Source organism: Bubalus bubalis, chromosome 10, assembly GCF_019923935.1.
Source record: "Bubalus bubalis isolate 160015118507 breed Murrah chromosome 10, NDDB_SH_1, whole genome shotgun sequence".
Taxonomy (NCBI): domain Eukaryota; kingdom Metazoa; phylum Chordata; class Mammalia; order Artiodactyla; family Bovidae; genus Bubalus; species Bubalus bubalis.
In genome coordinates this window covers 36,319,543-36,343,190 of record NC_059166.1, presented here as the reverse complement: position 1 = coordinate 36,343,190, position 23,648 = coordinate 36,319,543, and the positions used below count along the sequence as shown (strand labels likewise).

The 23,648-nt window shown below is 37.4% G+C and overlaps 1 protein-coding gene across 4 annotated transcripts in view; it reads right to left on the bottom strand.

The window, feature by feature from the left end:
- The window catches only part of ARHGAP18 (Rho GTPase activating protein 18), a 206,798-nt gene that overhangs the window by 28,182 nt on the left and 154,968 nt on the right, over positions 1 to 23,648 (bottom strand). For all 4 annotated transcript variants that reach the window (XM_025294562.3, XM_006069503.4, XM_044924245.2 and 1 more), the window contains exons 5-8: positions 22,918 to 23,096; positions 10,488 to 10,653; positions 8,249 to 8,340; positions 3,581 to 3,658 (exon numbers count right to left, since the gene is read on the bottom strand). In XM_025294562.3, the coding sequence (XP_025150347.2) occupies positions 3,581 to 3,658; positions 8,249 to 8,340; positions 10,488 to 10,653; positions 22,918 to 23,096 (515 nt within the window). The remainder of the gene's footprint in view (positions 1 to 3,580; positions 3,659 to 8,248; positions 8,341 to 10,487; positions 10,654 to 22,917; positions 23,097 to 23,648) is intronic.

The window sequence follows — 23,648 nt, the reverse complement described above, 5'->3', positions numbered from 1 at the left end:
GTCCTGCTGCCAGCTGCAAAAAACAGCTGGAGTCCTTGTGGAATTAGAAGTACCTAATTCATTTACCTCAAGGACTCCACAAAATCTGCCAGGCAAATTATTAATAATAAATCAGTTTTGTTTTGTAATTACTATTTTCTATATGCTTTTTCACTGTGGCATAAATCCGATTATGTTAGAAACCCTTCCAAGTTTCTGTCACTCCCTTCTAATATTTGAAACTGTTCTCCCAAGAAATGTTCTTTGTTTTTCCTATAAGGTGAATTTATTACACTTTCTCTTCCCAACACAATTCCATCCTCTACTCTACTTGTTTTTTGTAATTGGTGAAATACATAAAGGCAAACCTAGAAATGGGGGGAAAGAAAAGTGGGAGGAGAGAGGATGAAAGAAGGGAGGGGGGAAGGAGATGGGGAGGAAGGGAGGGAAGGAAAGAAGGCCTGCGGAAGAGGGAGAAGGGGGCGAAAGAACGAAGAAGAGGGAAAAGAGAGGAAAGAGAGAAGGAGAAGAGGATGGAGTGGGAGGGAGAGTCCAAGAAATTTGGTGGGGAAGGGAGAAGAATGACAACCCTAAATTTTGCATGTCATCTTTACATTATGTACAAACAGAGACCAGGTGCCGTATCATTCAGTCTGTGATAACAGGCTGTGTTGAGCCAGCTGAATCTACTTCATTGACTTCTAAGAAGTTACATATAGTTGAATTTACTCCTCTGTCAGCGATCTGGCCAAAATGTGAAATCTACATTACATCCATCTTTGTGAACTAAGGCTTCCCTGGTGGCTCAGAGGTTAAAGCGTCTGCCTGCGAGGTGGGAGACCTGGGTTCGATCCCTGGGTTGGGAAGATCCCCTGGAGAAGGAAATGGCAACCCACTCCAGTATTCTTGCCTGGGGAATCCCATGGACAGAGAAGCCTGGTGGGCTACAGTCCACGGGGTAGCAAAGAGTCAGACACGACTGAGCGACTTAACTTTGTGTACTAAAGTAAACATGTTTATGACTCTCCTGAGTTGGCCATCACCTTTTGCTAATGTGGGACATGAAGAGTGATGTGGGAACCAGTGTTCTTGCTAAGATAGGTAGAATGGAGTCATGTAACTGGCTTCTGAGGGACCCTTTCTCTGTTAGAGAATGTATTTCTCGACAGGACTCATCTCCCAATCACACACACTGTCCCTGATTGACTGGTGGTGAAACTGCCACAGGTGTCAGCAAATGAGGTGAGACAGTGGCTGCGTATCGAAATTAAAAGAGCACCTAACAGTTTTGGGGACCTCTGTGCATCAGACATCAGACCCAGGGGATGCAAGTTGAATGACATTTGTGAGCGGGTGTGTGTGTGTGTGTGTGTGTGTGTGTGTGTGTGTGTGTATCAGTTCAGCTCACTCGCTTAATTGTGTCCAACTCTTTACAACCCCATGGACTGCAGCACGCCAGGCCTCCCTGTCCATCACCAACTCCCGGAGTTTACCCAAACTTATGCCCATTGAGTCGGTGATGCCATCCAACCATCTCATCCTATGTCGTCCCCTTCTGCTCCCACCTTCAATCTTTCCCAGCATCAGGGTCTTTTCAAATGAGTCAGCTTTTTGCATCAGGTGGCCACAGTATCAGAGTTTCAGCTTCACCATCAGTCCTTCCAATGAACACTCAGGACTGATCTCCTTTAGGATGGACTGGTTGGATCTGCTTGCAATCCAAGGGACTCTCAAGAGTCTTCTCCAACACCACAGTTCAAAAGCATCAATTCTTCGGCGCTCAGCTTTCTTTATAGTCTAACTCTCACATCCATACATGACTACTGGAAAAACCATAGCCTTGACCAGAGGGACATTTGTTGGCAAAGTAATGTCTCTGGTTTTTAATATGCTGTCTAGGTTGCCGTAAATGGAGTCGCACAGAGTTGGACATGACTGAAGCAACTTAGCAGCAGCAGCAGCAGGTTGGTCATAACTTTCCTTCCAAGGAGTAAGCGTCTTTTAATTTCATGGCTGCAGTCACCATCTGCAGTGATTTTAGAGCCCCCAAAAATAAAGTCTGACATTGTTTCCACTGTTTCCCCATCTATTTGCCATGAAGTAATGGGACCAGATGCCATGATCTTAGTTTTCTGAATGTTGAGCTTCAAGCCAACTTTTTCACTCTCCTCTTTCACTTTCATCAAGAGGCTCTTTAGATCTTCTTACTTTCTGCCATAAGGCTTGTGTCATCTGAATATCTGAGGTTATTGATATTTCTCCTGGTAATCTTGATTCCAGACTGTGCTTCATCCAGCCCAGCATTTCTCATGATTTATCAGGTTACTCAAATCCGATTAAACTGAGATCGCAATGTGGTAAGAGCCATGTAAGCCGAAACTAGTGCTTTAAACTGAAGAAGCTTATAAAAATCAGCAAGTGATGCAAACTGTGGAATCTTTGCACAGACCTGGCATTGCCATGGCCACGACTGGCTAGGAGAGTGTACACCCACCAAGAGTCATTTCTTCCTGATCTAGCTCTAAAGAGCTCATACAGAATACATCTTTAGGAGATGAACAGGGAATATCTCTTCCCTTTATCCTATTTTTTCTTGGATTTACAAATTCAGGAAGACAAACTATTGGATGTGGCCAGTGACTTGTGTTATCTTTTTAGAGCTAGAGCTGAATTTGGAGGATAAGGGTTAAGGAGGTTTTTAATGACTGATAATCAAAAAATTCCCTAGATAAGTTTTCCAGATAGAGCTACAATTCCAAGTATGAAGTCCCCATTAAATGCAAATCCCTGGAGAGGCACATTCCATCTACATTATCTGCAGGGTAATTCTACTTAGACCAAGCATTCATTGGATACTGGATTCCCCAAAGCAGGAGTCAGGAACAGAGAAAGGAGGAGGACACACAGTATCCTAGGAAAGTGGGGAGGAAATGTCATCTTGAGAAAAAAGAAAGAAGGGGAGTGAGAAAGGGGGTTCCAACTGGAAAGCCTGGGAATCCCCTTGACTCTTTCACAAGCCAGACTCAGGCTGCCCTTGGATCCAGTGAGCCAAGGAACTGGGACAGCCAGGAGCGGTTAAGACAATCTCATTTTGCCAGCTCACTACGACTGATAATGTACGGAGACTAATGCCAAGTCCCCTACTCTGCCCACCTGGTGGAGTTTACCATCCTGCCCTTTAAAAAAGAAAAAGAAATAAATCTCACGCTGTTACTCATGCAGACTGTCAGCAGTCCCCTCTTAGTATTTTGACTCATCATGTTCTCTTTCCATCAGCAGGACAGAACTGCTCTTTGTCTTCTGCTTGTTTACTTTTGTTCCTATTTTATATCTGCACAGTTGGAGAGTAAAATCATTTGCCTCTTTACTTATCACAGTATTGTTACTGGTAATAGGGTGATTTTGAAAAAAAAAAAAAAAAAGTCAAAATTTACAATCAGAAGAGACTGTAGAGAAGCTAATATAAACTGAATGTTAAGATGTTTTTGTGTTTTTTCATCTTCTAAAATGGGAAGAAAGAGTGGGGAGGACAACTGAGCTTTGCAGATGCAAAAAGTTTAATTAAACAAAGTTATTTACATGAGTAGAACCAAGAAATCACCTTGATTCGAACAGCAACTCCAGGGATTCTTAAGAGACCTTCGGTTTCCAAACCTCCCTCTTCAATGCGAGAAATCAGCTGTGTATAAACAGAAGGACATTCTGATTTTGGCATTTTAATAGGTACATTCTCAAAGTTAACATCTCCTTCATACATAAATAAATAAAAATTGAATACAGTGACATGTTAACTGGATTTCACTAAGTTTTGAATGCTGTGGCACAATCACTACTCGTCTTTAAGCCAATATATCCCAAAACTTTGGTTGTAATTTGGAAAAAGTTGGGTCCTTTGGAACAAAAGTATATAACTTCACAGAACACCTGCAATATCCCAGATAGAGACTGACCCATGCTCACTGTTTAAAAGTAACTAAGATGATCCATTTCTTCTGCTTTTTCACAAACATACATTCTGCAATCAAATACATCTTATGAAATTACAGTATTTGCATATTTACACCTCCTTTTCAGTTTGTTCAAAGAAAAAATTGTTTATGATATGAAGGAAAAAAAAACTGCTTCCAAATATTCATTTTTAGGCTTTAAGCTTTTGGTGATAAACTTAAATTAAAAAAACAGTTTTGGTACGGGGGTTTCTAAATCATACCTGATGAATACACACAGATCTCTAAGGTTTTTTGTTTGTTTTAATAAGACAGAAACCCACAAGAATAAGAAAATGGAGAAATTTCAATGACATAACACTGGAAGCTAGGAAGTGGTTAGTTTCTTGGCAGAGACTTTCAATTGGAATATGCATTCCCTGGGCAGTACACAAAGGGTTTTTAGAGGGGTACTTGACTATTTTGGCTTCCCTGTGACTCAGCTGCATAAAGAATCCACCTGCAATGTGGGAGACCTGGGTTCACTCCCTGGGTTGGGAAGATCCCCTGGAGAAGGGAAAGGCTACCCACTCCAGTATTCTGGCCTGGAGAATTCCACGGACTGTATAGTCCATGAGGTCACAAAGAGTCAGACAAAACTGAGCAACTTTCACACTTGATTATTTTAAGGGCTTCCCTGGTGGCTCAGATGGTAAAAAATCCACCTGCAATGTGGGAGACCTGGGTTTGATCCCTGGATTGGGAAGATCCCCTGGAAAAGGGACTGGCAACCCACTCCAGTATTCTTGCCTGGAAAATTCCATGGACTGAGGAGTGTGGCGGACTACAGTCCATGGGGTTGCATTATTGAGTGACTTTCACTTTTCACTGACTATTTCAAAAAATCAATTTCCTTGTTCTCAATTTAAATATAAGGAATTGCTAGCATCATATAGGCTTTCCTTACCATCCATTCCCCTCCTTTCACAATAGCCTTCTTCTAAAAGACAAACCTACTTTTCTCTCAGCCCCAAACTTACTATAATACCCTCTGCATACCCTGAGGCACAACATCTTCCAGACTGCCAAAACAGTATAAAATTTTAATTTTTTTTTTTTTCAGAGAAACGTCCTTAATGATTTACCAAGGCTTTATAAATAACATAAAGCTTACTATTTTCCCCATGCTTATAAAAATGTCTATTAGGAGCAAAGCATTGCATCATGAATGAAGTCTTTTGACCTTTATCTAGATGTTCTGAAGTACGATTTATTGTAGCACATAGGCACTGGAAGAGGGCACAAATGTTTCTCCATGACCCCACCTCTTATATCCCTGGATTATGTCCCAAGTCTGTACTAATTTTGAGTTAGTCAGGTAAGAACAAAGCAAAGAGTAGTCTCCCAAGTAGTTATTACTGACTGAAAATAGAAGCACTGAATTTCAAAAATTCAACTGGAATGATTTTTGAGACATTTTTCGAGTTACACTGGATAAAAACTCATGGGGAAAAAAGTCTTTAAATGAATTATTTTAGATTAGATGAACATTATTCAATAAAGTATTTAAAACTAAATATATCAAATAATACCATGTGACATTTATTCAACATACAAGCAATTTGTTTTATTTCATCTTATAAAATGTTTAAAATATTCTATTAACAAAAAATAAAATTGCATGCCAGTAGCTGGATCAAATTAGTTTTTAGCAGTGAGACGAATTTTGCTTTTATTAAATACACAGGCATAACTGATGATTTCTAAATAACTGAATGAGAATAATTTTTACATTTTTATGTTTTAATGTTTTTTATTATTCTCTAATGCTGAATACTAGCATTCAACAGAGAATGTATATATACACTGTCATTTTTCTCATTATTTCTCACTTTGAGAATAACATATTTTAGCTACATTCTATTGTCATTGTTAAAATACAAATAATACTTTATTATGAAAATATCATTTACTAATTTGCCAGAATTTTGCCATAGATAAAAGTTAAGAATATTTCTATTTCTCCAGTGCTTTTGGGAATATGGTTTAAACAATGTGTTTCTAAGGTGTGGGGTGGGGGGCGCGTGGAGTGGCATGGGGAACCAGATTCAATTTATAGATATTAGATAAGCTTTTTTAAAGCCTCTTTGAGGTATATTTCTCAATAACTGAGAAAATATAATCTGTTAAGACTGATAATAAAAATTTTTGCAAATCAGTGGTTTTCAATTCTTTCATTTCAATAAAATTAAGGGAATACCTAATTGCATTGTCAGCTGATAAAATAAATACTTTTCGGGATAGATCACGGTGATTTTTTTTGCTTATCATTCAGAGGGGATACAAACAGATGAGTGTTATCTAACAGAAAGCTCTTTATAGTCTCTTTTATTATATGAACCCCAAATCTTTAAGGCTGTTATCCAAAGATTTCAAACTGGTGGGTAGTCTGAGTCTCTAAAAAGTCTGAAGAGACCAAAAATGTAAACTAACTAAATACAAAAACAATGTCAAGAGAAAATGATAGGGTGCTGGATGCAATCCTGAGTCTGACCAGGAGGCAACACTGACTTCTGTTGGGACCAACACTTGCTCTTAGCTGATGTGATAGTGAATCTGATGTGTCAACTGGGCTGGGCTAGAGTACCAGCTATTTAGTCAAACACCAGTCTAGATGTTGCTGTGAGGGTGTTTTTTAGATGTGATTAATATGTAACCTGTAGACTTTGAGTAAAGCACTACTTTCCATAATGTGAGTGGGCCTCATCCAGTCAGCTGAAGGCTGTAAGAACCCAGACTGAGGTTCCCCAAAGCAGCACAATTCTGCCTCAAGACTGCAACACAGAAACCCCACAGGAGTTTCCGCCTGCAGAGTTTGGACTCGACCCTGAAATGTTAACCCTTGCCTGTGTTTCCAGCTTGCTGTACATAATTCAGACTTGACAGGCCCCACAATTGCAGAAGCTAATTCTTTAACATATAATAAATCTCTCTATCCCCCTGACCCCTGACCCCGAGAGAGAGACAGATGCTCAATAAATATTGAATAAGTGAATGAAGGAAAGCACATGTATGTGTGTGTGTATGTGGCTGCATGTATCTCTTTCTCTCTCCCCCTCCCCAACACACACTCATTCCTTCATTTACTTAATAATATTTATTGAGCATCTCTCTCCCAGAGAGAGAGAGAAAGAGAAATCTCCTATTGGTGCTGTTTCTCTGAATAGCCCCAATACACTGGGAAAGGGTTCTACTGAGATCCATGCTTTGTCCATCTGCATAAGTAACTCACACCATTTACTGCCATTAAAAGAACTTGAATCTATGGTCTCCATTCATAAGCATCTCTCTGGTTATCCCAGACATCACGAACTATCCACACAGACACAGGTTCTGCAGGCAATGACGAGAGGAAGCTGGTGAGTAGAACAAGCTGTCTACAACAAAGTCCATCAAGAGAAACACTGAGACACAGGTTTGGATGTAATGGTGATTATGAGGAATGAAGAAATCAGAGCTTAGTATTAATAGGTAAGATAGCAAATGACTGGCTTAGAATAATGGAAGAATTGGTGCCAAGTAGATTAAGCTTAAGTATTAAATGGCTTTGTTGAGCCAAACAACTGAGAACATTACTACTGCCATTCTTGCTATCCATGAATTTTCAGAAACTGAGTGCCTGAACTGTTGCAAAATCTGCGTCTTGGGTAGCCCACAACTGATGTGACTAGCCTTCCTCAGGGGTATTCCCTGTCTTTCATCCAATGTAATCTGTGTTTCTGAACAATGATGGCTCAGAGGTTAGACTGCAACTTTTATATTGTCATAGATAATCCCCTTATGAATAATTGAGTGTTGGCTACACAAGTGACTTTATAGTTTAGCAATCATTTTCTAATTCTACTTTATGGTTTCTTTGCCTACTTTGGAAGAAGGCACTAGTAAATTAAATTGGACATCCTCACTGTAAATAGGAAAGCTTGGAAAATACATACAGGCATAAAATATTCATGAGGATTCAATTCCTTAGAAATTTACCAGCAGTCCCCACTCTTATGTATTATAGAATTGAAATCTCAATTATACAAAGCCAGCTAATATAAGACAGGAAAATGATGCCAGGTAATCACAGTTACAAGAAATAACACTGAAAGTATCACCATGAAATAAAAATTATGAGTCCTTGAAACAAATCTGTTTTCTGAATAGAAAAACCAAAGCATAAAATAAAAGAGCATATCAATTGGAAAACTATATTATAATAGTATGAATGCAAAAACAAAAACAAAACACCATTATCTCAAGTATGCTGTCTCTATGCTGACCCATTTGAGCCTACTTACTTTTTGAAATATCAAGGGTATTCGAGTTCCTGGTACTTTCTTCTGATCTTGTTCTAACAATACTGTCAATGGGACACAAAAAAGGCCAGAATCTGCAAAAACAACAACGAAATCTCTTCACTTTCATCAACCTATGAAATATCAATGCAAAAATGTTACGGCACCAGATTCCCGATATTGTCATTCAATCAGGCAACTATATCAAGCATCTAAGTGGGTGACATTGCCTACCAATTAGGTAAACACAACTCAATTGGAAAATTCTGGCTCCACCTTATAGAGCAATCTAGCAAAGACAACTAAACTAATGATTACAGATCATCACCAAAATAATTAGAAAAGTATAACTGTTACAAAAGAGAAATAGAGTGCTTAGGGGAATAGGCAAAATATGCAAATAATTTACTAAATGTAATCAAATTAAAAGTTCTCACTTAAAGCAAATATCACTCATGTCTTCCATATTTAACTGACATTCAACATTCTATAATATAGCAAAGTATAAATATTTGCTTTTTGGAAAATCAGCCAAGATTATGAGCTTGCTCTACAAATGTTCTTCTTTAGAGAACACAGTAGATACTTGGTCTTTGTGAATTTAAATTTGTTTTTTTATATATTTGGGAACAACTCCAGAAGACATGACAGGTAATAATTTATAATTTTTCTAAATTAAAATTATATGCTTTCAGTCTGATGTAAGCATAGCTTCTATCCAGCACCTCCTACCCCACACCCATCACTGAGTGAACAGTTACAACAAAAAAGTGTAACACACATCATCAGGGAGATATAAATCATTTGTGAACAAGAAAAGGGGGATTATCCCGTGATATGAAAACAGACATTGGAAACTGTGACATTCAGAACAATGTCAGTAACCTACTAAATAACTTTTAGTTTAGGAATTAAGAAAAGCATAATCTTTAAGCATATCAAATTCTACTTTATAACATAAATATCTTAGATAAGATACAAAAATATAAAAAGGTGGGAAGAAAATCTATTTTATTAATAGTGTTACTTTTAATGAGAATGGCTTAATATTTCTCTGTCTGGTAGGAGGCAATTCTGAGATAAAATTAAAAAGGCCTCTCTAAGTCACTCTGGAAGTCTTGAACACTGAGTCACAACTATTTTTTTTTTTTCACAATTATTTAAATTAAAATTTTATTTTGTATCTGGAGAAGACTTTGTGATGAGCTTTTGAAAAAGCATCTGAAGTCTTTATCCATTAATGGGCCTGTGGAAAACCAGAACTGTTTGACTCAGAAATTCACCATCACAAGCCTTAAGCTAAAATACTCACTCAAAGGAACTAAACACAGAACGGGGTCTTCTGGGGCCCAGCATGGCAGAGAGGACTTGAGGGAAGGTACACTTCAGTCCTACAGAGAAATTGCCTCTAAAACTTACATCAGGTGAATACTTGTCTTTGCTAACGTTACCATAGCAACTCAATAATCCCCATTCTTGGTTTTTCTTTAAGAGATATCTTTAAAGTTAAATGAGATGTCAGAGATTTCTAAACAGTATAGCTTTATCAACAGAAAATTATCTGGATTTTCAGATAAATAAAATCTTGGAAAAAAACAAGAACTGAGGAGGTGTTTGTTTTCTATCATATTATAAAAAAAAAACAAAACAGCCTATTTATATAATGGAGAAAGCAAGCTGATTACAAAGGAAAAAAAAAACTATGCATACACAAGAGATGCACAATTTAGGGATATTATATGCCAAAATTACGTTATTATCTTCAAAGAGGGAAGAATATTTTTTGCAAAAGAGTTAAAAGTAGATTGTAAATGAACAAAAGGACATACTACTAACTGCCTGTGCATTTGCTATCAAATAAATAAAGCAAAATTAATCGATGAGGATTAACCATATTAATGTCAGTTGTCAGGATCCAGTCTTAGAAATAAGTATATGTACCAAACGTTGTTTTTAAATACAGCTTTCAAAGGAGAGAGCATTTAAGAATCCTTGATAAGAATTTCCTTTTTTTTTCCATGGTAATTAACTATTTGATTATGCCTTTATCTTCTATAATCTAGGAGACAGATTTATCAAATTACAAAAATTTTAGAATCCTAACTTTAGATGTATTCATGTGCGGATTATAGGCAATTTGTTATGCATGCATTTCCCACACCCCAGAAAGGATACTTCTAAAAAGCAAGCTCATTCTTACTAGCTCAGGAGTAAATCCAACTGGTTTTTGTTTCAAAATTACCTTTTGTTTTGATTTTCACAGCTTTCTGTTGTTTCAGTTCGATACCCAAGACATCATAGAGGGCAGTCAGCTCAATTAGGGCTAAATAGCAAACTTTCTTCATGTCCTGGGGCGCTAGGTCACCAATCCTGGTGGTGCCTGTTTTGTCTTTTGGCACTCTGTAAGTCTAAAATAAACATCATTAATGCAGTAAAGGTTTACAAGACCTAACCCCTTTTTAATGAAAGATAACAAAATTGTAACTATGAAAAGAATTCGTTCTCAGAGTGGTGACAATGAAAGCCATGGAAGAATTTCTCCAGCCAGAATGAAGAGCAATCCTGTCTTAATGATGATCCCAAACCTGCAGGGAGTCAATATGTGAAATATGACAGACAGCAGAACCATGTACTAGGAGTGTGAACATCAGTGGCCAAGAGGACAAAAGAGACAGTGAAACAAAAGGAGAAAACAAACAAACAAGTTAACTGACCTTTAAGAACCAAGAAAAAGTACAAGTCAAGACAAACTGTGAGGAGGAAGACACAGGAGGTGAGAGAAGAGTAGGAGTAACCACTAGTGCGTGCCAGGAACCGTTTATCTACACTATTATTAATTGTCATATATATATATATGTGTGTGTGTGTGTATGTATGTATATATATATATATATATATATAGTATGGCATTGTATTGATATGGATAATATTATATATTCAGATATATGATACCCAAATAAGGCAGGTACAAAAGGACCGTGCAGCACTGGAGAGAAGGTGAGAACAGAGGGGAAACCAAAAGCAGGGACTTTAGAGCCACCATGTATCAGTCATTTAACTGCTAATTCGCCGTGTGTGACTTCTGGCAATTCTTTAACCGACACTTTTTACAAAATGGACATGCAAAAACCATATCCTAAAATAGCAGTTCTCAAAGTGTGGTCCAGGGAGCCATATAGATACCCAATACCAAATACCCAATACTCTTTTCAAGGAATCTAAAGAGGTCAACTTCCACCTCCAGATGTTCAAGCTGGATTTAGAAAAGGCAGAGGAACCAGAGATCAAATTGCCAATATCTGTTGGATCATTGAAAAAGCAAGAGAATACTAGAAAAACATCTACTTTTTCTTCATTGATTATGCCAAGGCCTTTCACTGTGTAGATCACAACAAACTGGAAAATTCTTCAAGAGATGGGAATACCAGACCACCTGACCTGCCTCCTGAGAAATCTATATGCAGGTCAAGAAACAACAGTTAGAACCAGACATGGAAAAACAGACTGGTTCCAAATCAGGAAAGGAGTAGGTCAGGGCTGTATATTGTCACTCTGCTTATTTAACTTATAAGCAGAGTACATCAGGGGAAATGCAGGGCTGGATGAAGCACAAGCTGGAATCAAGACTGCCGGGAGAAATACCAATAACCTCAGATACATAGATGACAGTACCCTTATGGCAGAAAGCAAAGGAGAACTAAAGAGCCTCTTGATGAAAGTGAAAGAGGAGAGTAAAAAAGTGGGCTTAAAACTCAACATTCAGAAAACAAAGATCATGGCATCCTAGTCCCATCCCTTCATGGCAAATAGATGGGAAAACAATGGAAACAGTGAGAGACTTTATTGTCTTGGACTCCAAAATCACTGCAGATGGTGATTGCAGCCATGAAATTAAAAGACACTTGCTCTTTGGAAGAAAAGCTATAACCAACCTAGACAGCATAGTGAAAAGCAGAAACATTACTTTGCCAACAAAGGTCCATCTAGTCAAAGTTATGGTTTTTCCAGTAGTCATGTATAGATGTGAGAGTTGGACTATAAAGAAAGCTGAGTGCAGAAGAACTGATGCTTTTGAACTCTGGTGTTAGAGAAGACTCTTGAGAGTCCCTTGGACTGCAAGGAGATCAAATCGGTCAGTCCCAAAGGAAATCAGCCCTTAATATTCATTGGAAGGACTGATGCTGAAGCTGAAACTCCAATACTTTGGCCACCTGATGTGAAGAACTGACTCATTGGAAAAGACCCTGATTCTGGGAAAGATTGAAGGCGGGAGGAGAAGGGGATGACAGAGGATGAGATGGTTGGATGGCATCACCAACTCAATGGACATGTGTTTGAGTAAACTCTGGGCATTGGTGATGGACAGCGAGGCCTGGTGTGCTGCAGTCCATGGGGTTGCAAAGAGTTGGACATGACTGAGCAACTGAACTGACTGAAGAGGTCAACACTATTTTAATAACACTAAGACATTATCTGCCTTTTTCACTCTTATTCTCTTATGGTGTACAGTGGAGTTTTTCAGAGTTTTTATAAGAAATGTGGTATTGCCAACAGACTGAACACAGAAGCAAATATGAGAATCCAAATGACATCAACTCAAGCCAGACATTAGAGAGTTGCAAAAACGTAAAACACCAATACAGTATATTAATGCATATATATGGAATTTAGAAAGATGGTAACGATGACCCTATAGGCAAGACAGCAAAAGTGACACAGATATAAAGAACAGACTTTTGGAGTCCGTGGGAGAAGCGAGGGTGAGATGATTTGAGAGAACAGCATTGAAACGTGTATATTACCATATGTGAAAGAGATCACCAGTCCGAGTTTGAGGTGTGAAACAGGGCACGCAAAGTCAGTGCACTGGGACAACTCTGAGGGATGGGATGGGGAGGGAGGGGGGAGGGGGGTTTCAGGATGAGGGACACATGTACACCCATGGCTGGTTCATGTTAATGTATGGCAAAAACCACTACAATATTGTAAAGTAATTAGCCTCCAATTAAATTAAATACATAAATTAAAAACAAACAAAAATTTGCTTTGGAAAAATGACTATTTTTAATGAAGATATTATTTATGTTCCCCATAATATTATATTTTAAATGGACTAATAGTTTAAATTTTTTTCAATTTTATTTATAATATGGGCTTCTTTGGTGGCTCAGATGGTAAAGAATCTGAGTGAAGTTTGTTTTAGAAAATACAACTTTTTCATAAAAATGTTATTTATGCTTACCATAATAATAAATTTTAAATGGATTAATAGTTTAAATTTTTCTATTTTAATTTATATCATGGTAAATATCCATAGATATAACTGACATAAAGAAAAGCACCCGGTGCTCCTCCCCACTACACAGACAGTACTTTTAATTAATCACCAAGAGAAACTATTCCTTAGACTACTTATTTATATTTCAGAGCTCAAGAGCACAGTCAGTGACCAACTTCCACAGAACTCAATCCAAAGAAATTCTTTACATTCCAAAATCACTTTGTACCAGCCTTCTTCATCTCCTCAGAGTCTTCCAAGGAATCATAGCTTCTGTAGAAATCTGTTTATGCCTTCTTTCTTAGGCCAGCCAGAGCAAACACAGAGAGCTGCAACCTACAGGAAGACAGTGAATGCTCCAACAATACAAATCACAGATTCCTGGCCGGAAGGCCACGCATCTGAGCTTTCACCAAAGCACTGCAAGGTGTGGCAGTTATTCTCCTCAACACCAACATCTGTCCTGACTGATTAGACAAAAGCTTTTTGAAGTCCTCAATAATTTTTTCAAGAGTCTGTAGGGGTTACAGGACCAAAATGTTTGAGAGTTACCCTCCTAGAACATTTCCTAAAACCTACAACTTTCAGCAATTTAGCAGCTAGTTCCTTTCAAGCAAACTCAACTCCAAGAGAGAATCTTCTATAGTTCATTGTAGAACCTTTGACAGAACCTTTAGAATCTGCTATATTCTCAAGAGAGTCCACTATAGGAGAAAAGAGGTAATTCTTCTATTTTTGTGATACAGTTTCCCCATAAAAACATTAAAAGAACAACAGTATTCTTTTCATATTGTTATGAAAAGATATTCAGCCTTAGTGAATTTTCAGCATAATTTCCAAGGTCAATAGTACAGTGCATAGGAATTGAGAACATACAGACAGGTATCACGGTTTTTCTTTTAACTATTACTGCAAGGTAAGACAAAAATGGTAATACTCATTCTGACAAATAGTTTTTCATTTTATCCTGCAAAAGTTCCAATAAGACAAGTATTATTACAGCATATTCTACATGGGGAAACTGAGGCTCATTAAGAGACTAAAGTGAAGTGAAAGTGTTAGTTGCTTAGTTGTTCCGACTCTGCGAAACCCCATAGACTGCAGCCCTCCAGGCTCCTCTGTTTATGGGATTTCCCAGGCAAGAATACTGGAGTGGGTTGCCGTTCCCATCTCCAGGAGATCTTCCTGAGCCAGGAATCAAACCCAGGTCTCCAGCATTGCAGGCAGATTCTTTACTGTCTGAGCCAATGTCCCCATAGCCAGTGACATAAGGAGGCAAATTCAGATCTTTTAAATCCTAAATTCAGTAGTCATTCTGTTCTGCTCCACTTTCCTTATGCCCCGCAATAGGCAGGGAGGAATCTAGGTTGATCAGTATTGATGTAGGACATGAAATCCTCAAGGACAGAAACCATGTCTTAATCACCTGTGTGTGCCCACTGCCCCACAGCCCTGACACACTGCAGGTGTTCTGTCTCCGTGTATACAATGAATGAAGACACACACCCAACATGGAGAAAAGCACAGAATCAAGCTCAGTGAGGGGTGGGGTCACTGGCTTGATGTTCCCCCAATTTCCTGTGATTTGTACTGAGCTTCATTTTCAAATCACACAAAACTCTCCCCATTTTCTTCTCGCCTAGTCCAGAGTTCTGCTAATTGCTTTGTTTTCTGAAGGACTGAACCAGTACTATTTACCAACCATGTATTTCAAAAAAGAAAAAAAGTCCTACATGCTTCATTAAAATCAGTTGCATCTGGTCTAATAAGCCAAATACATGTAATATAATTATTTAAAGCATTACCCAAGGTAAATGTTTAAAGAAACCTGAAATATTATTCGTTCAAACATTTGATTTACCAAGCAATATGTCATGAGCTTTATTTATTTATTTATTTATTTAACAATGTACTTAATGAAAGGAGTTAGTTCTTTATCCCAATGTTTAATTCATAGCAGGAGTTTTAAATATTTATGAAGTTTCATGTCATTTTTGTTTAGTTAATAGACTGGATGGTTCAGTTCGTTGGCTAAGAGAAGGCAGTGCAATTTCAGCAAAAGGAAAGCTCTTTACCTTTTGAAAAATGTGCTTTTAAAAGGGGAGTGAAATAAAATTTTTCAAAATATATAAGGTCATTGGCTCCCATGTGTCACCATAAATTAATCAGGCAACTCTCCCTGGGTGCACCCTCTTCTGTAAGCTTTGAAATATGAGGGGCCCATTAGAAACCTTACCAGTAATGACATACTTGACTTTTTCACTCATCAAGTCACTCTAGCCTCAACTCGGAAAGCAAGAGAATCTACTCTTACTTGGTCAATTTCCACAGATGACTTATCACCTGCTAGGAAATTCATTTCTTACCTAAGATTTTTCCATGTGTAAAATGTGATTTTATTAAAGTATTTCACTCACTGTCAACCTAGAGAACCTAGAACGTTTCTAGATAAATGAAATTTTAGGAAACTTTCAAATTTACAGTTTTTAAAAAGAATTTTTAATGGCAAGGAATAATCATAATTTAAACTTTTCTTGACAATTCAGGATCATGATCCTACAGCTATCTCGCACATTTGTGCACAAACGTGTATCTGTCTTAGGTTCTCATTTTCCTTACTCTATCCCAAACTAACATTTCTTTTACTGTCCTTCTGCTTCCTCCAAAGATGTTTCATTTTCTAGCAAACTCCCAACTTGGGCCTCCGTGCAAGCCTGTGGCCTTCAGTATGCATAAAGCTTTGTTACAAGACAAGCAAAGTTGCCATAAAACATGAATTTACTTGAATTAAACATAATTCAGTAAGAATCCAAAGTACACTGAATAAAGACAAGAACTAATACAGGCTTCACCATAGTTATCATTTCAATACTATGATCTTAAAAATTTCTAAATAAACTCTTATTGTTTTTAGTCTGCCAAGATAGGATAAAGGAGTACTATCTCTCCTTTACTTATTTCTACTGTATAGATGGACTCGACATACCAGAATCTTATTCATGTAACCTCCCAAGCTATCCTGAAGTTGTTAGTAGCATCAAAACAAGGACACATCTAAGTTAAATGAACACATACCTTTAGGGCACATGTCATCAGGAAAATTCCAGCTTCAAAAGATTAGGCAGTGAAGCCAAGACTTACCATGCACCTCCTAATCTCTCTAACTATGAAAGGAGAATCATAATATCTGTTTCATAGAGATCACTTGATAAATGAGCAAAGTAATTACACAGCATACTTTCTAATATATTATGGGTACACAAAACACAATATGTAATAGCTAAATTTTCATCCTAACACACATTAAAGTTATAAAACCTGATCTCCAAATTTAAGAGGAGAAATTTGAATCTGCTGAAAGATCATAAAGAATTAACAAAGACTGCTCAATGCCGTAAAAAAAAAAAGAAGCAAATACAAAACGAGATCAACAAAGAACAATGTATTACATAAAACCCACTGCTTGTTCACAGAAGCAGAAGACCATGGAGTAGAAATGGAAATTAAGGTTTTATCTGCTTAGACTCTCACCTCAGAGTGAGGAATATAAATATTTACCTCACCAACCATGTTTTTGACTTGTAGAAAGCTTACAGTATGCACATGCTTTCCAGAAGATACAAATAAGTAAATAAGTAAATGGTTGTATAGATAAACTGATGCATATATACATAAATAAATTCACGGATACATTGACAATAATTATCAAAAGGATGGCATCTTAACAGTTTAAAAAACGATTTTATACATTTTATTAATGTAAGTTTGAAAACAGGAAAGCGCTAACAGGAAAGCTAGATATTGAGCTAGACCCCAAAGGATGGGTTAAGGATAATAAACAGAGAACAACAGAGGGGTAGAAATGGGAAGGTCACTTTAAGCTTGAGGCAAAACATGAATAAAATCTAGAAAGTAGGTGAGCAAAAATCAGTTTGTTAGGCAGAGAATAAAGTGAGAGAGGAAGTTTTGTTTTTAAGTTTCTGAAGTAGAAATGAATTCCTTTTATATTCCACTGTTTGAATCAACAACTTAAAAGTCAACAGTGTCTTCATCTTGTTTAATTAGACTACTTTCACTTAAACTCCCTTCCATCTGTTGAGATATAGAAGACCATCACTGTCATTTACTTACCTGTCACACAGTGTGGCATGTGGGAACTTAGTTCCCAGATCAGTGATCAAACTCACGCCCCTGCAATGGAGAAGACTATTACTTGTAAAAGATACTTTTGCTAAGGATGGGCTGGGAGCCTGATTTATCTCTTTAGGCCACATGACAAATACTCCTTTACTTTTCCCACTAGGCATGAAAATAGATCCTTAAAAATTTTTGATAAAGCCTGAAAACAACGTAGAAGCCCACTGTCAGATGACTGGTTGAATAAATTGTGATAGAGCTTCATAACATGGCACAACATATAAATAAAAAAGAATGAAAGATATTTTTCTATGCTACTATGGAGTGATCTTCAGGACATATTGCCAAGTCTAAGTAAATAATCAAGAGTGTATCTATCTAAGAATGGAAGGATAAACCATAAAATTAAAATAAAAAGAAACTGACCTGCAATGTAAATTAACCTGTAAAGGGGAGGGAGAGAAGAGGGTGATGGCTCAAGAATGGAAGTGAGACTTCTAATACACCTTGTTTTTAATTATGACATTTGGACCACTTAGATAATTCACATGTTTACAAAACACAATTAAGTTTCAACAAAGCAATCCCTAAACATTCAATAGAAAATGAAATTAACCAACCGGGTATGCAGTGAGTGGCATAACCATATGGAGAATAACTATCCTAAACAACCTGAAGCAGACTAATTTGATTATTACAGTCCTTTTGGGATAAAACCCTAAGGATACAGCCAACTGAGGAAAAGAAAACAAGTTTAAACTATTTTTTGGTTATTATATTGTTGATAGCAGTGTTAGTATTTCTATTCTGAGAATGCTGTGCAGTAATAAAGGATAAAACACACAAGTGATTATGTGATATTCTAATTATATTATCTGCTGTATCCTCAGAACCACTATTCTCAGCATGGAAGAAAGAAGATACAGATGTACTTGTCTTTTGTAAAGGCTTTAACAATAATCAACTCAGAGAAGGGAACGTTCCTAGTATCCTGAACACAGTAACAAAAGTATATTTCTACTAAGTAGAATCAGTGTTTCTTGAGGAAATAGATAATTCTAGGTTTGGATCTATGAAGTGATGGGACTAGATGCCATGATCTTAGTTTTTTGAATGTTGAGTTTCAAGCAAGCTTTTTCTCTCTCCTCTTTTCACCCCCCCATCAAGAGGCTCATTAGTTCCTCTTCACTTTCTGCCATTAGAGTGGTATCATCTGCATATCTGAGGTTGTTGATCTTCCTCCCAGCAATCTTGATGCTACCTTTTGATTCATCCAGCCTGGCATTTCACATGTTGAACTCTGCATAGATGCTAAATAAGCAGGATGATAATATACAGCCTTGTCATCCTCTTTTCCCAATTTGGAACCAGTCAGTTGTTTCATGTTCAATTCTAATTGTTGCCTCTTGACCCGCATACAGGTTTTTCAGGAGACAGGTAAGGTGTTCTGGTATTCCCATCTCTTAGTCAATGAAGCAGAAGTAGACGCTTTTCTAGAATTTTCTTGTTTTTTCTATGATTCAACAAATGTTGGCAATTTGATCTCTGATTCCTCTACCTGTTCCTAGCTTGTATATCTAGTTCTCAGTTCACATGCTGCTAAAGCCAAGCTAGAAGGAATTTGAGCATTACTTTGCTAGCATGTGAAATGAGTACAATTGTAGGATAGTTAGAACATTCTTTGGCATTGCCCTTCTATGGGATTGGAATGAAAACTGCCTTTTTCCAGTACTGTTATGACACATTTGTTAACATATTGAGTATAGCACTTTAACAGCATCATCTTTTAAAATTTTAAATAGCTCAGCTGAATTCTGTCACCTTCACTAATTCTGTCCATAATAATGCTTCCTAAGGCTCACCTGACTTCAACTCCAGGATGTCTGGCTCTAGGTAAGTGATGGCATCATCATGGTTATCGAGGTCATTAAGACCTTTCTTATATAGTTCCTCTGTGTACTCTTCTGCTAGGTCCTTATCATTGCTATTCTTTATCATGCCCATCCTTGCATGAAATGTTCCCTTTATATCTCCTATTTTCTTGAAGAGATCTCTAGTCTTGTCCATTCTACTGTTTTCCTCTATTTCTTTGCATTATTCATTAAAGAAGGCCTTTTTATTTCTCCTTGCTATTCTCTGGAACTCTGCATTCAGTTGGGTAGATCTTTCCCTTTGTCCTGTGCCTTTCACTTGTCTTCTTTCCTCAGCTATTTGTTAAGCCTCCTCAGACAACCACATTAAAAACAAAACAAAACTAAGATCATGGCATCCAGTCCCACCACTTCATGGCAAAATAGATGTGGAAAAAGTGGAAGCAATAACATATTTTCTTTCCTTGGCTCCAAAATCACTGTGGACAGTGACTGCAGCCATGAAATTAAAAGGCACTTGCTCCTTAGAAGGAAAGCTAGGAAAAACCCTACATATCACATTAAAAAGCAGAAATAACACTTTGCCAACAAAGATCCATATAGTCAAAGCTATGTTTTTCGCCATGTACGGATGTGAGAGTTGGACTATAAAGAAGGCTGAGCACTGAAGAGTTGGTGCTTTCAAACTGTGGTGCTAGAGAAGATTCCTGAGTCCCTTGGACTGCAAGGAGTTCAAACCAGTCAGTCCTAAAAGAAATCAACCCTGAATATTCATTGGAAGGACTGATAAGCTTCAATACTTTGACCACCTGATGTGAAGAGCTGACTCACTGGAAAAGACCCTGACATGCCAGTAAAGATTGAAGATGAAAGAAGGGGCAGTAGAGGAGGAGATGGTTAGATGGTATCACTGACTCAGTGCACATGAATTTGAGCTAACAGAGGAGGACAGAGGAGCCTGGCGTGCTACAGTCCATGAGGTCACAAAGAGCTGGACACAATTTTGCAACTTAACAACAAGAACAACAACATGTCTGGAGCAAAAAATATGCTGAAACACATGAGAAATTATCTTTGGAGTCATGTCATACATGAGTTAAGATATTATTTTTACAAGAAAACTAAAACAACACTAGTTGGTCATTAATGAAAGGTACTAGGGAATTTAAGAAAGGAAGAAAAAAAGAAAACTGGTAAATGAAAGTAAGAAGTAACCCTTGAGAAAGTTTTTCTTAAGAGAGATATTCAAATTAATAAATGAATTTATTAGAACATGATTTTATAACCATTAATAAATGGATATAAGTACTGATCAGCAGCCGCTGCTAATTTCACAAATGAAAAAGACAGAATTTTGTATCTCTTGCTACATGATCACAAGAAGTAATCTTGACCAAAAAAAAAAAGAGCATGAATCTGATAAATCTCGAGTCAACCAATCTACAAAAAAGAGAAGGACATGGGAACAGAATTAGAAACTTAATAAGCAGGCTTCTTCAACAAACAAATTCTGAGAGAAGGAGAATGGGAGGAAAGAAGTAAAAACAGATAGGGGAAAAGAACTTAATGAAGAGAAAGAGGGAGGCAGAGACAGAGGCACACTGGCAGGAGGAGGAAGGAAGGGAGGGATTAAAGCTGCTGGAAAAGCCCTTTCAACCAACTCAGCTAACTGCAATGCATGAACCTTATCTGGATTCTGATTCAAACAAACTGTAAAAAAAAATCATGAAATTTGCAATACAATATGAAATTTAATATTTAGATATTTGAAATTAAGAATTGTTAGCATTTTAAATAGGTACAATAATAGCAATATGAATTTAAAAATAACCTTTTATCTTGTAGGGAACTGCTTGGGGGTGTGCATAGGACAGAACTAGTCATGGGTTAACGAATGTTGGGGCTTGGTGGGGGGTTCATTATACTATCCCTATTAGCTTTTATGTATGTGAAATCTTACAAAATAAGTAAGTGTATTTTTAAAAAATATAAGACATTCGGTATCAATGAGAACACTCAGTACACAGAGGTTGGTTTCTAAATACAATATGCTTCTGAAAAAACAAGGGTTCCTTGAAGAAATAGATTCTTCCTAATCTGAGGGGAAAAAAGTACAAGGTGAGCCTAGAACATCTTGTACCAGAAAGCAAAGGAGTGAAACAAGGAGTACATGTTAAAATGGCATAGGAACCAGCTTGAAGGGCTGCCTTTTGTCAAACTTGGGTAAACTTAAACGTCAAAGAAAAACAGTAATGATTTATAAAACACTGAATGAAAAATGGAAGCTTCTGCACAGTGACATTCAAAAATAAAAAGAGAAAAGGGAGGAAAAGCAACTATTGCAGACGACTGCCAGCCAGTCAATATTGAAGGAATAATAAAATTAGAAAAATCACCACTTCTCTAACACTAGTCTATTTTTTCTGGTAAGGATCACAAATGCACAGTAAAGCCACTGTTTTTACTGGCAGATAGGCTATGCGTTCGGTTTCAAGGATCACAAATTAGCATCAGTTACCAATAGGAAAAGGTATTTTTACAATGAGGAAAGAAATAAGAGGGCTATCTGACATCACACACCTCTTCTGATGATGAGATGGGAGGCATAAACAATCTAGGCATCTAGGTTTGCCAAAACTGTTCAACTTGAATTCAGTCATCAAAAACAGACAAAATCAGAAATTTGATTTGGAGTCTTTAAAATATACAGAAAAATCAGAGGATCTAATCTAAATTTAAGAAACCAAAAAGATATGACATCAAACGCAATGCATAACCCTTGTTTGAATCCCAGGTAGAGCGAGGGAGAAGCCATTAGGACAATATTATGACAACTGGGAAATTTCTAATATGGTCATATATTAAAATATAATTGTTTTAATGTTCAAGTTCTTAAGCATTATACCTGTTTTGTTTAGTATGGCCATGTTAGGCTTAAAAAAAAAAGTGAGTGTATATGGCACAACCTATACATAGATACAGAAAAAGAGTGTGAAAAGTGAAAGTGGTAGTTGCTCAGTCATGTCTGACTCTTTGCAACCCCATGGACTACAGCCCGCTAAGGCTCCTCTGTCCATGGAATTCTCCAGGCAAGAATACTGGAGTGGGTTGCCATCCCCTTCTCCAGGGGATCTTCCTGACCCAGGGATCGAACCCAGGTCTCCCGCATTGCAGGCAGATTCTTCACCATTTGAGCTACCCGGGAGGCCCAAGAAAGAGTAAAAGTTGTACAATGTTATAATAACTGGTGAATGGGATCTACAGGGAGGCTCCAGGGATGTATTCTATACTATTCTTTCAACTTTTCTAGGGACTTAAATTTTTCAAAATAAACAGCTGATGAAAAATGTAATCTGATAGTGACATCTGAATAGTGTACTACGTACCAGTAACGTGGCATCATCACCTTTGCTCCTCTGGATCTTCTCTCTGGAGCTCTCTTTCTGACTGACAGCTTGCTCTGCAAATGATACCTCCAGGTTGATGTCTGTTTCAGAGGCAGGTGCCTCCTCAGGCACCAGTGGGGTCAGCTCCTTTCCACCAACACCTAGGTGAGATGCCTGGTCTGGGAACAAAAGAGAAGACTTAATTCCTGTGCTTTGGTTACTTCTTTTTAAAAAAAAAAACAAAAAAAAAAAAAAAAAAACTTCTAACACATCAACTATATAAACCTTTAGAAAAAGTACTACTTACTGTAAGCAATAATTAAAATAATTAACCCTTCTTTGCATAGTAAAACATATACTCAAGGAATCCTAACAATGGCACATGGGGGACAGAGGAGGCAAGGTGGTAACCAGAAAGCCAGAGCTGAATTGTGGAATCTTTCTCTGAGGTCACAGTTCTTAGATTGAATCCAATTCTAAAACATTCCTGGATGATCTCAAGCTCTGAATGAAAAACTCATAACAACTTACTAAAACTTAATTGTTGTTTTATATTATACTGGGAGATTAAAATTTAGTACACTTAATGATTGTTTTACTTTATACTCAGAAATGAGAAGAGAAGGAGGTTAGTTTTACTCTCTTAAAATCCTGGTGGCTCAGACGCTAAAGAATCTACCTGACAATGCAGGAGACCTAGATTCAAGTCCTGGGTTGGAAAGATGCCCTGG